The 13,232-nt window shown below is 42.5% G+C and overlaps 1 protein-coding gene across 2 annotated transcripts in view; it reads left to right on the forward strand.

Moving 5' to 3' along the window:
• The window catches only part of Aplf (aprataxin and PNKP like factor), a 51,786-nt gene extending 40,790 nt beyond the window's left edge, over positions 1-10,996 (forward strand). The window contains exons 9-10 of one of the 2 annotated variants that reach the window (XM_027428723.2): positions 5,845-5,887; positions 9,849-10,033. In XM_027428723.2, coding sequence (XP_027284524.1) covers positions 5,845-5,887; positions 9,849-9,899 — 94 coding nt within the window. In that variant the 3' untranslated portion in view covers positions 9,900-10,033. Of the gene's footprint in view, positions 1-5,840; positions 5,888-9,848 lie in introns of both variants that reach the window. The other variant, XM_027428722.2, reaches the window with a different exon arrangement.
• The last annotated feature ends 2,236 nt before the right edge of the window (positions 10,997-13,232 follow it).

A 13,232-nucleotide genomic window follows, 5' to 3' on the forward strand; every position in this document is an offset into this window, starting at 1 on the left:
GTTGGGGATGTTATCTCCATTTCTGTCAGCTTCCCCAACTCCCACTAATCCACCCCTCTTGCTAATGCCCAGAACTCAGTGGCAGCTGAAAACATGAGAGCCTCCCCTCTGCATGTCCACACTGTCACTCTCCCCTGTGACAGAGCCTCCCCTCTGCATGTCCACACTGTCACCCTCCCCTGTGACAGAGCCTCCCCTCTGCATGTCCACACTGTCACCCTCCCCTGTGACAGACAGAGCCTCCCCTCTGCATGTCCACACTGCCACCCTCTCCTGTGACAGACAGAGCCTCCCCTCTGCATGTCCACACTGTCACCCTCCCCTGTGACAGACAGAGCCTCCCCTCTGCATGTCCACACTGTCACCCTCCCCTGTGACAGACAGAGCCTCCCCTCTGCATGTCCACACTGTCACCCTCCCCTGTAACAGACAGAGCCTCCCCTCTGCATGTCCACACTGTCACCCTCCCTCGTGACAGACAGAGCCTCCCCTCTGCATGTCCACACTGCCACCCTCCCCTGTGACAGACAGAGCCTCCCCTCTGCATGTCCACACTGTCACCCTCCCCTGTGACAGACAGAGCCTCCCCTCTGCATGTCCACACTGTCACCCTCCCCTGTGACAGACAGAGCCTCCCCTCTGCATGTCCACACTGTCACCCTCCCCTGTGACAGACAGAGCCTCCCCTCTGCATGTCCACACTGTCACCCTCCCCTGTGACAGACAGAGCCTCCCCTCTGCACGTCCACACTGTCACCTACCGAGGACTATGAAGAGCCAGCTCTAGACCACACTCAGAGCATGAAAGAAATCCATGGAATTGGAGCACTAAAACTTTTTTATCTGAGGGGTTAGGAAAAATACACTCTCAGCTCCTATCCTGATGGGTTCCTTCTTTATTCTCTCAAGTTGCATTCTCTGCCTTCTCTGTTCTATGTCTCATTCTAGCTTTGTCTTTACTCTTAATGTTTTCCTTCTAATTCTCTCATACATGTTTCTCTCGTGATGTTCCCAAGTTTCTTTGTTCTTCACAGCTTAAATACCCACAAAACCTTTCAGGCATTTGAAGGTCATGCTTCATTTCTAAGTAAATGATAAGGAACAGAGTCCTCCTGGCAGACTCACATGCAATAAATCCAGATAACCTGTCTCAGTCAACTCCCTAATTGGTGGGCAGCTGTAAAAAAGAGAAGTCTATAGGGGTAGTCTTACAAAACTAAACTACTAAGGAGTCTAAGAGAAATAAGGAAATTGTGTGCTATATCCTATACTTCCAAGTGTATAAACATTTTAAACTAACATTTTGTGATTAACAATTGTAAAAATGTTGGGCAGAGAGATGTGTCATCTCATCAGGGAGAATGCATCGAAGAGCTGTGGTACAGCTGAGAGGTGGTGCTCCCCCACCCTGGGCAGAGCGGCTGAGAGGTGGTGCTCCCCCACCCTGGGCAGAGCGGCCGAGAGGTGCTCCCCCCAATAAGCTTGCTCAGCACTCTCCAAGGCACAGTGACATTGAAAGCATTTTAAAATTTAAAATCTATTTTCCTGTCCTGTGTGTAACCCTTGACCATAAAAAGGGAAACTTGTAACTCTTTCTCAGGGCTATGAAGTTAGTTTAGTTTTTGTAGCCCTGGCCAGTTAGAGAATCTTTCCTCATGGTGTGTCTGAACAAACACTATAAAACTGAGGCTAGGAATTTGTGCAGAGAGTTAATCATTGTCCTAGGTTATCAGCCAGAACTAGCAAGGAGACAGCAATTAGGTTGCTTCCTTGGGTCAACAGATGAAACAGCTTGTCTATGTCCTAGGGCTGCTTCTTTTCTGGGGATAGTTTATCTTAAAGACCATTAGTTAGCAAGGCACCTGGTCTGATCTAAAGCTACTTTGAAGTTTTATATCAGCTATCTTAGCAGTTTGGAAAATACAGCTGTTTTCTTAGTGTCAGGCTAAACTGTAATCCAAGACAGCTTTTAAGGGGAACTTATAAGCCCTGACTTCAATAGCATCTCTTTGTATTCATTTTTATTCATCAAAACTCTGTATAAGTTGACATTATTTGTATCAACTAGATAATACAGCTTAAGGAGGAGTCAATTCTTGACAAATGCTCAGTAAATCAGGATGGATATGAGATACACATGCACTAGATACAGGCAGTGGGGGTTCCCCACAGCTGCTAGGAAAAACTGAAATAGCACATGTGAAATTACACACAGAAGCAAAAGATATTCCAGCATCTGTAACCTTGTGGCCTTGCTTAACAGGGTCTCCCATCAGAGTCTCTTCCTGGTGGGTTAACACCTGGAATATTAATTGCTATCTGCTTGTTATTATGACAATGGCTCCCAATAGTCGCCCTCCCGTGTCAGGCAGAGCCTCCTCTCTGCACATCCTCACTGTCACCCTCCCCTCTATCAGGCAGAGTAGACCTCTGCACACCACACTCTTTCCTCACCGGAATGTCTCCCCAATGAGGCAGTAAGCATATTACATCCACAGAAAGGATTCTTGGTATTTTGAAACCTTGATTAATGAGTGAATAGACTTGAATTTAATCAAACTAAAAAAGAAAATTATCATAGACCTAAAGAACTTTAGTGCAGACAGCCTTTTTTTTTTTTTTTTTTTTTTTTTTAGATAATTTTGAGTACATATTACTGACTGAATCTGCTGGCCACTGTAAATTGTTGTATGTGGCCTGTTGTTATTGAACATACCAGGGCACTTACATTTGTATTCTGTTTGTATATGTTATGGTATTACACATCCTCGCCAATTTTATTCTGTTTTTGTTACTCAGTACCAAAAATTCTTCTGAATTTTTAAATCTCATAACTTGTATATTTGTCTTTTTTCTTTAATCATGTCAGCTTTTTCTGTCTTAAAATGTAAGTTTTTCCTCCCTGGAAAAGCCATACAAATGGTCATGTAAGTGAGAGCTGTCTGTCTCTTCCACATTGGTGATGTTTAGGTACTTTTACAGCTGCTGTGAGCAGTCTATTTTCCCGACTTCATTTCTACGGGTTCACTGTTGGTAGAAAAGCTGCTCTTTTGGTGATAATTTTATATCCTGATACATTGCTGAAACTTTCCACTGTAAGTCCTCTAGTGGAGGTGTAGGGTCTCTTAAAGAGAGGGCCATACCACAAAGAGGGGTAGTTTGACTTCCTCTTCCCCTATTATTTGCCTTATTGCTCTGAGATGTCACACATTATAATAATGAGCGAGTTGAGAGTGAGCAGCCTTTCTTGTTTCCTCAGTCAGCATGGTGTTATCCATGGGTCACAGTGGACTCAGTACCGAGTGGGTTCCATTTAGCCAGACATGTGTCTTGGAGTCCACACAGCACGTAGGTGCTGGGGAGGCGGTCTCCTGTCACAGTGACTGGGGTGGGGTGGAGGCATTGAAAGGTTCCTGTTTGAGTCTGTGGCTTTGGGAGTCAGAGATCCCTGTGTTGTCCTGTCTTCAGGAACCCACTAGAGGAATCAGTGCTGAACCACTGGGTGTTGACCTGCAGCATTGGTCAAGCTACCAGGGAAGGAGTGTGAGTCATCACTGCAGAGAACCCTGTGAAGATAGATCAAAGAGGAAATGGAAGCTGCTTTCCCTCAGAGCCATCCAGTGGAGAGGCCCAGGGAAGGGAGGGTGGGGGACCAGATACAGGAATGACTGTGGAGCCACAGTGCTGGTCACTGCGCCCATCTTATGACACTGCGTCTTTGTCTTCCCTCTGGAAGTTAAGTCCTGTTCACCCCTTAGCCTGCCAGCTCACATCAGCTAGCCTTTAGCTTTTCGCTCAGTTCCTTCACTTGTTTTTAAAGCCCAATATTTAGTTACTTGAAATTTCTAAACCAGATTTTGAAAGACACTCCAATAATAAACAGCTAAGACCATATTTAACTTTTCAATGATCTTGCTCAACTATTATTAAGGGGGAAAAAGACTTTTTGGTGCCTAAAACAAACATGTTCACAGGAAAAAGAAAAAAAAAAAACACTTCAGGTTTCAGGTGACTGCAGATAATAATAAAACGATAAGTGGTCCATGAAGAAAATGATACTTATAAGCTGGGTTGTAGTTCAGTGGTTAGAGTACTTGTCTGGCATGCTCAAGTCCCTGAATTTGATCCCCAGAACTTCTAAAGAAAAAGAAGGGAGGGAGGGAGGAAGAAAGGAAGGAAGGAAGGAAAGGGAGGGTAAAGGAGAGGAGAGGAACATGTGTTAGTGGCCTACGTTTTCATTTTTGTAGGTTTGAAAATTTTTAAATAAAACCCTAACAAAATCCTCAGCTGCACAGTAGTCTTTTTCCTGGATAAAGGAGGAAGCTCTCTGGTGTCATTGCCTTTTTCAATTTCTTCTTCTCCAATGCTTGGCACTGAGTGTCCTTTCAACGAGAACTGAATCTACAAGTCAGCTGCTTGCACCAGCGTGTTCATCAGGGAAGGCTTGCTGAAGCTTTTCTGGGGCAGCTCCCTGGAGCCCATGCCAGTTGTCTCGCTCATTTTTTCTCAAGCTTAAAGTTTCCGTCCAGTAGAAGGTCAGGGTTAGGTTAATTGCCCCAACCACGAGGTCTTCTATAGACTGGTTTCCAGCCCTCAAGCCTGCTGAGTTATGACCCTAATTAGCTGCATAGTTGCCTCTTGCACTGTTTAATGCTCACCCACAGGAAAAGTTGTGAAAAAAGAGATACTAGCATCAAGGAATGCCACAGACACCTGGCACAGGGCTGGCCTGCAGAAGTAGTTTGACTGATTCTGGAATGGATACTGACAGTGCCTCTCCTCTACCACGCTGCAACCTCATCTTCGTGTGGGCTCTGTTGTTGGCCCTTTAGACAGGGAAACTGAAGCTCAGCTTTCCAGAGGGTGCTTGGGCCAGGAGTCTGATCAGGTGTTCCTCGTGTTAACACTAGCCCTCCTTTCAATAGTGATATTCCCATCTATAGAGTTTTTACTTTTCTTAAGAGTCTGTAGAGGATGTCTTATGGTGGGAGTTTCTAAAATCAAATTTTTATTGCTCTTGAGTGGGTAGGGAGCTCTACTATGCTTGTTTTTTATTTGTGTTGGTCAATATGCTAGTCAAGTTAGCTATAATTTAACTAAGTTATCTAAAATCAAATAAAACTCATTACAGCTTACATGATGTATTTTCTAAATCTCATTACTTAATTTAAAGTTGTGTTTTTATAATGACTTCCAATTGCCTGGAATAAGGAAAATGCTTGGAGCAAATATAAAATATTAGGTAATGCTAAAAACCAGGAAACAACTGTTTATAAATCAGATGCTTCCATATAATCAGAAATTATTCATTTTATTTAGTAGTTTCAGAGGTACAGAAGAGAAAAAACATAGTATATTAAAGGTGTAATTTTATTAGGAACCATTTTAACAAAGTTACATGTTTTAGCTGATAGAAAAGAGCATTTTTAAACAGTGCCGTAACTTATAAGTGGAAGATTTAATCATCTGGTTATTATGAAGCTCTTAAATCCAGTTCATTCATTCACGGGCCCTCTCTCTATACTGCAGTTTCTTGAGTTTCAAAACACTAGCCCTGGAGTGGGATTCACACTCAGTAGATACTGTAACGAAAGACAAATACTGCCCGGCAGAGTAGTGCGTGAGTGCCTGATGCCAAGCTGATGGCGGGGACGATGGTGATGGAGGAAGAGGACTGGAAAGAAGGGGAGAGGGGGCAGGGAATAGGGACAAGTCCTTTCATAAGGTGCTTCTTGGGTCCAGACTTTATTAGAGGGTTACTGAACATGCTACTTTATCGTCTCAGCGCTTTTCAGTCTTTGGAGAACTCTATCCAATTTTTACCTCCTTTTCTTTCTAAGGAAGAACCCCCAGCACAAGATGGAATACAGACACAGTGCACTTCCGGGTAAGTAACTGTACTTGAGTAAACTCAAAAGAAACCTGAGAGAATTCTCCCATTAAGCCAGTTATTTAGAAAATATTGTTGCTTTGTGAATTGTTGTTGCTGATTTGAATGATTCTCTTAGGTTATTTTTAATGAGATTATAGTTGATTATAATGAATTTTCAGAAGCTGAGTATGATAGCTCATACCTGGAATCCTAATACTTGGGAGGCTGAGGCAGGAGGATTGCCTCAAGTCTGAGGCCAGCCTGGGCAGCATACTTCCCTGTCCCAAATAAATGAAAGAATTATAAGCTTGTATGTAGCAAATGCTTTTCCCCATCATAGCCCAGCAGTCTGGTTTTCCCATGTCTGTTGGGCGTCTTGTGCCTGAGCAATGATGGAAGCATACTGACTTCTGTACCAGAACAGCCTGAGGGCAGGGGCTAGTTTGGACAATGCTTTTTGTGTTGGTTCATTATTACTGTCCGTAATGTCCCTGTTTCCCTTCATCAATCTGTGTCAGAGGGTTATTCCTTCTCAAGGTATTTCCTCTCAACTCGAGGAATTTCTACACCCTTGTTAAGCTGGGACAGTAGAATCAGTGCTGACATCTGAAGAAAGAATGAACAACATTTGATTCACGTTTCTTAGAAGAAATGGTGAATTTCCCTCCTTCAGGTAGCCTAGACCAAATTCTTCCCTTTGAACCAATCGCTGTAGCTGGTGATTGCTATGTGAACCTTCTCCAGTACCACTGGGACCGTGGACATTCCTGTTAGAGTGTAAAACTTTAGCTGTTCAGTCAACCTTTGTTTTACATGTTTTTGAGCTCTTTAAGAATTTTCCTAGAAAAAAAAAAGAATTTTCCTTTCAGTAAACTTCAGCTTCTTTGGGTTTTGTATATAATGCAGAGACCAAATCAGAAAATACTATCTCTACCCCCGAGGAGGGAGAATAAAGCGTATGCTGTCAGCACTGTGTTCTATAGTACTGTGTCTACATAGCAAGTCAGCTGTGTCAAAGTGAAGAAGATGACTCACAGTGAGAGAATCCACCGAGAGTCTCTTCATTATTGATCACTGCAGTGTGTTAGCACTCGAGACATAAATGTACCCCCTTTGTCTTGGCTAGCAGGGTCTAGAGGCTGTTATGTATGACAGAATCTCTTTACTGGGTTGGATTTAATGATTTTCCAGCAATATGTAATATTTTATTCAACTGTATTTTATTGGCAAATTATGCCAATATATTGTCCCATATAAAGACATTTGTGTATCTTTATAGAAATAGGAGCTATTTACCTAAAGGATATCAATATAGATCATAGAGCATAATTTAAAATGTCTGAATACTCTTTGCAAAGTTTGTTGGGATTTTGTTGAAGTGTTTTCTAAATGAAGAATATACTTCAGATCTGTGAATTTAAAATAATTTTTGAGATTATAATGTAATTACAATATTCAACAGTGAATGTTTAAAGATTTTTTTTACTGGACAGCTACTTTTTCATATTAGCAGCACAAAAGCACATACATGTAGATCACTGTTTAACTAGGTAGCCTTAATCACTTCCTGCTGTTTCAATTACTTGTAGTCAGTATTTGTCTGAAGTTGGCAAATAGAAAAGTCATAAAATAAGCTGGGTTTTGGTGGCAGCCACCTTTAACCCCAGCACTTGGGAGTCAGAGGCAGGAAGATCGCTGTGAGTTTGATGCCAGCCTGGTCTACAGACCAAGTTACAAAGAATCCCTGTCTCGAAACAAAACAAAACAAAAAGAAAAGTTATAAAATCAGTAACTCATAAGCTTTTAACTACTGTTGTTTTGTTTATTCCATTTCATTATTGTTGCTATTAATCTCTTAATGTGCCCAATTACAAATCAGGCTTTATCCTAGGTGTGTGTTGTGTGTGTGTGTGTGTGTGTGTGTGTGTGTGTGTGTGTGGGTGTGTGGTGTGTGGTGTGTGTGTGTGTGTGTGTGTGTGTGTGTGTGTGTGTGTGTGTGTGTGTGTGTGTGTTAACTGGCTTCTAGCTCCCAGTGGAGATCTTAGAACATCTGTAAGCAGGGAGCAACTCTGTGAATGCTTGGGAATCTCTGTGTGCTGATGTAATCAGCACATCTTTTTTTCCTCTAAAACTTGTGGGTCTGAATACTTTAAATGGCAAATTAAATGTTAGGGTCTCATATTTCCTAATTCAGAGATATCTAAGACAGAATTCTGACAGTTTCTTATCTCCCAAATGCTTAACATTTATCATTACCCAGATCCTAATCTCATGTATGTGTAGATCCATTTCTTCGAACACTAACTTTTTCATGTGTCATGTGTTTTCTGTGTGAAAAGGGTCACAGGGATATGAGAAGTACCCCAAAGCTAAGAGACCTTGAAAGAATCAGTAAGACTTGCTAATTGATGTGCCATGGAATGGAGGCCAGCATGAGAGAAGGGAAACAGCAAACCTTGGACTATAGTGCAGGTGATCAGGACAGTGGCCATGACACTCCACATAGTAGAAACATGAAGAAAGAACTAGGTCCCTTTTTTTTTCTTTTTAAAAAGTTAAACAGGTGGACACTCATGACCACATAAGATAATGTAATATAGCATAGTATCAGCATTAAAGCAACCACACTAGAGGCTGAGTATTTAACTTCTCATTTGTAGCCCTTCTGAAATGCTGGGTCCATAGATTTTCTACATGTTGCAGCTAAGGGTTTGCATTGCTTGTGTATTGTTCTGTTGCCACCTGCCACGTTTCTTCTGTGTCTAGCTAACATGAGCCCTTACTAGCGTTCCACACATTTTCAGAGTGCTAGAGCTTTGGCACAAGACAGTGAATGCAAGAGAAATCAGTGCAAGGAAAATGCTGTCATATCCCTAGCTGTCTTACTTTCTGATGACATTTAAAAGCTGTCAGAGAGCCTGATGCAGTGGTGTGATAAAGTGCGGCAGATGTTTACAAGCTGCTTTTCCAAATGTGTTGGCACATTAAAAAACAAACAAACTAACTAAACTGCGCAGTGGTGGTGCATGCCTTTAATCCCAGCACTTGGGAGTCAGAGGCAGCAGAGTAATCCTATCAGGAAGGGGCAGGGCATAACATAGCTGACTGGGGTGAAGGTCTGGCAGCATGGTGTTATTAGGGACCCTCTATTTGATTCTCATGAGCCAAGTTAGTCACAGGGACCTCACAGTGTGGACAGTTAGACTAATAAACAAATGATCACTTTAGTGCCCATTGTTATGTGGGATATTATTTTAACTGGGCAAAGATGTGTTACATTTGTTTATGCTGTGAAGTATTACTCTATGTAAAGGTGTGTTACATTTGTTTCTGTTGCATTTGTTTAATTATGTAAAGATGTTGCTGTTTCACCTTGTCTGCCTAAGGCACCTGATTGGTCTAATAAAAAGCAGAACATCCAATAGCTAGGCAGAGAAAGGGTAGGTAAGGCTGGAGGGCAGAGAGAATAAGTAGGAGGAGAAATCTAGGTGTGTGTTTATGTGTGTGTGTGTGTGTGAGAGAGAGAGAGAGAGAGAGAGAGAGAGAGAGAGAGAGGAGTGTGGTGGAGAAAGAGAGAGAGAGAGAGAGAGAGAGAGAGAAGAATGAGAGAGATGAGAACAAGGGAAAAAGAGAGGGACACACCCAGGGTCAGAAGCCAGGCAGGTGCTAGCTAGCCAGACATAGAGACAGCAGGAAAGTAAGATATAAAGAGAGGTAAAGAGCCCCGAGGCAAAACATAGATCAAGGGAACAGAATAAAATAAGAGCTAAGAGGAGGCCAAGCATTCATAACTAATAAGAAGTCTCCGTGTCATGGTTGGTGGCCCAAAAGAGAAATCCTGCTACAGCCAGTTCTAACACTCAAAGTAGTAAGCTAAAGATTAATTAATTCATGCCACAGGGAGACATTTTCCAACAGATATCCCTAACCCCAGTTGTAGTGGTTGATGTGTTGTTTGCAATACGCTGTTTTTCAGTCCGAGATAAAGATAATGATGACGGTGGGCACCCCAGTGAGAATGACCTGAACGACAGCTTTCTGGAAGACGATGACGAGGAAGAAGGATACGAGCCGACAGATGAGGATTCTGACTGGCAGCCAGAAAAGGATGACGAAGAGAAGGAAGATGTGGAAGAGCTTTTAAAAGAAGCAAAAAGGTTTATGAAGAGGAAAAAGTAACTTTTCTGCAATAATAAAACTCACATTTGCTTTGCCTTTATGGGAAATGTCCAGAAACTGAGTAGTAACCATTTTCTTTTAATAGCTCTTCCCACTTGAAACGTTGAAACACCAGCCTTTAGTGACGTAGGTGGAAGCCATGTTGTTGCCTGTTTGGTGCCTATTAGTTCATCTGTCAGTGGAAGCAGGTACAGAGGTTAGGCAGCGTCTGATACTTTTTCATATACTTTACACACTGCTAATAAAAGCCATAGTTAGTACACACCTTTGACCTTCGAGGTATACCGTGCAAGCTTAGCTAGGTGATTACAGGACAGTGGAGGGCATAGAGTCCCTCACAAAGCTAGACTTGAACAAAGTGACAGCCAGTGCAGTGTCTGTTATTTTTCTAATGCATTAGATGTGGCTTTGTGATTTCATTTACTGCCCTTGTCTGTTGAATCCTGGGGAAATTATTAACAACCAGATGCTGAAAATGATCCTGTTAAGCTGTGGGGAAGCAACACTCACCTTGCAAGGAAACGTTTTCTGCACACCCCGCAGCTGTGGTTGTCTTCACAGCACACCCTTCCTCATTACTTTGCTTGCACTGTGTAGCTTTACAAGTAGGATGTCCAAAAGCTTCCAGCATAGTTTTCTCAGACGGTCTCCTCTGAAGAAGCCTCTGCTCCAAGTTAGTGGGGTACATCTCCTCACTCCTGTCCTTGAACCGGGCTCTCAGTAACGCTTCGCTTTAGGCAGCTTTGAGTTTCTAGGAGCTCAGTTTTCACTGTGAGTAGAGTCTGTGCGCACAGAGCTGGAGCAAGCAGCAAGCGCCTTGTCATCCTTTAAGAGGAAATAGAAATGTGCCCGATATGTTTTCTTAGTCTCTGCATGTAATTGTATAATTTAAATTTTACTTAAACCGAAGAAAGACAAAATAAATATTTATACTTTTCTCAGATACTTTGACTTCTTTGCAAACTTGTTTTTCCCTTCTGTTAGATTCTCTAGAAGAACAGAACCGATAGGATTATGCTACAGGGGGATTTATTAGATTGGCTGACATGGTGAGGGCTGGGTAGTCCTTATGGCTGTCTTCACCCTAGAGAGGCGGAGGACCAGGAGCTGCCCAGTAAATGAGTCCCAGTCTGGCGCTGGTGGCCTAGAGGACTCCAGAGAGCTGCTGATCCTTGTCAAACTTTTGAAGGCCAAAAAAGGGAGATTCCAGTGTTAGTGAAGGAGGCAGGAGTGGGGTTGACGTGCTCACCAGCAGGGGATGAAGGTGGAGGCAGAAGCAGCATCGATTTTCCCTCATGGCTTTAGATCTGTATTTAAATCTGTACCTTTTGGTGGCAGCCCCCCTGGGGGGAAGGGTCTCTGCCACTCCCCCAGATGACCCTGAGAGATACCTTCCCAGACCTGCCCAGAGACACATGCCTTAGCTAACCCCAGATCCAATCAAGTTGACAAACTAAGATTAACACTCACACCTTCTGTTGTCTCTGTATTCTTGAGGTCCTCTGATACACTGGTTTTTTTTTTTTTTTTTTTGCCTCCATGCCTGGGTACTGGGATTATAGATGTACCATCACACCTGATTTATGCAGTGCTGGGAACTGAATCCTAGGTCCTATGCAAATACTCTACCAGCTGAGCCACATCCCCAACCCAAAAGCAACATTAAAATACCCCATTTGTTTAATTTTTAGTTTATTTTTATTTAATTGTTTTGAGACAGAGTCTTTCTATGTAACCCTGGCTATCCTGGAACTCACTATGTAGATAAGGTTGGCCTTCAACTCAGAAATGCACCTGCCTCTGCCTCTACATACTCCACCATACCCAATTTAAAAGCTTGTTTTTAAAAATTAATTGTCTTAGCTGGGCAGTGGTGGCACACACCTTTAATCCCAGCACTAAGGAGGCAAAGGCAGGTGGATCTCTGTGAATTCAAGGCCAGGCTGGTCTACAGAGTGAGAGTGAGTTCCAGGACATCCAGGGCTGTTACACAGTGAAACCTATCTTGAAAAAGAAAAGAAAGAAAAAAAGAAAGAAAGAAAGAAAGAAAGAAAGAAAGAAAGAAAGAAAATTGTCCTAAACATCAGTTGAGAACCAATGCTCTCCAACACAGTATTCAGTGAATTTAAACTGTGTCCCCAGCCTTGATCATAGTTAAGAGTTATTTCCTGTGCATGTGTCTCACTTAGGCTTAATTTTAACAGCAAATGTGTTTAGTTGATCTTTTGAGAGGAGAAGGTTTTCTAGGATCTGGGGAAGCTGGAGACAAAAATATTCGGAATACTTGATTATTTAGTACATTGTCCCTGGGTTCCAGACGGCTTTCTTGATACAAGATTGTTTTCTAAGGATGGTAGTGATTGCAGACCTTCACTGTAACAGAAACAGAGGAAGTGTGTCACTGTGGAGGAGGGCTTTGGGATCTAATATGCTCAAGCTAGGCCTAGTTGTTGTGAGCACAGAATGGCAATGCAAAGATAAGAGCAAATGGATCGTGCCTTTCTTTCCATTAATCTGCAGAGCTCAGTTTGCACTGTGAAGGGGGAGCCATCTGCCCCCCAGCTGTATCCAGCCCTTCTCTATGAAGTTCTCCTTGTTGGTTAGGAGTCTGATGGGGGAGAGGGTCGTCCTGCTATCCCACCAAACCTGTGAAGTTTCCCCTCTAAACATGTAGAAAGAAAAGTGATAGTAAGTGTGATGACATTTGCCCTCCTAACGTAACATACATAATAAATAGTATCTTAGTTTGTGCTGTGTTGTGTTCTAGACATGTCTCAGGTGCTAGCAATTCAGTAAGGACATAGCAGTGTTGTTTTTGATTTGTGCATAAGTTTCTTGGGATATTTGTTCATTTCCTCAAGAATTTGTATAAATGCCCAATGCCCTCGTGAGCCACCAGCATAAATATTTCTACATCTGCTACCTGACACTCCTGATCCCCTCTTCACACTCAGTTTTTCTGTAACACTGATTTCTTACCACAGTGTGCAATTTATGTTTTCTTTTCTCCTTTAAGATATAAGCTCCATTAGGACAGAAGTTCTTGTGAACTTTTCCCATTGCAGTTAGTGTTTAAGAGTAGAACCCAAAAGATAATGGAGTGTGATGTGCTGTTTGTTGAGTGGACTTGTAGTTATTGAGACATTCAGGGTTGTGTCAGAAAGAGTAGTGTGGTGTGCAC

The sequence above is a fragment of the Cricetulus griseus genome, chromosome 8 (assembly GCF_003668045.3).
Source record: "Cricetulus griseus strain 17A/GY chromosome 8, alternate assembly CriGri-PICRH-1.0, whole genome shotgun sequence".
In the NCBI taxonomy this organism is placed as follows: domain Eukaryota; kingdom Metazoa; phylum Chordata; class Mammalia; order Rodentia; family Cricetidae; genus Cricetulus; species Cricetulus griseus.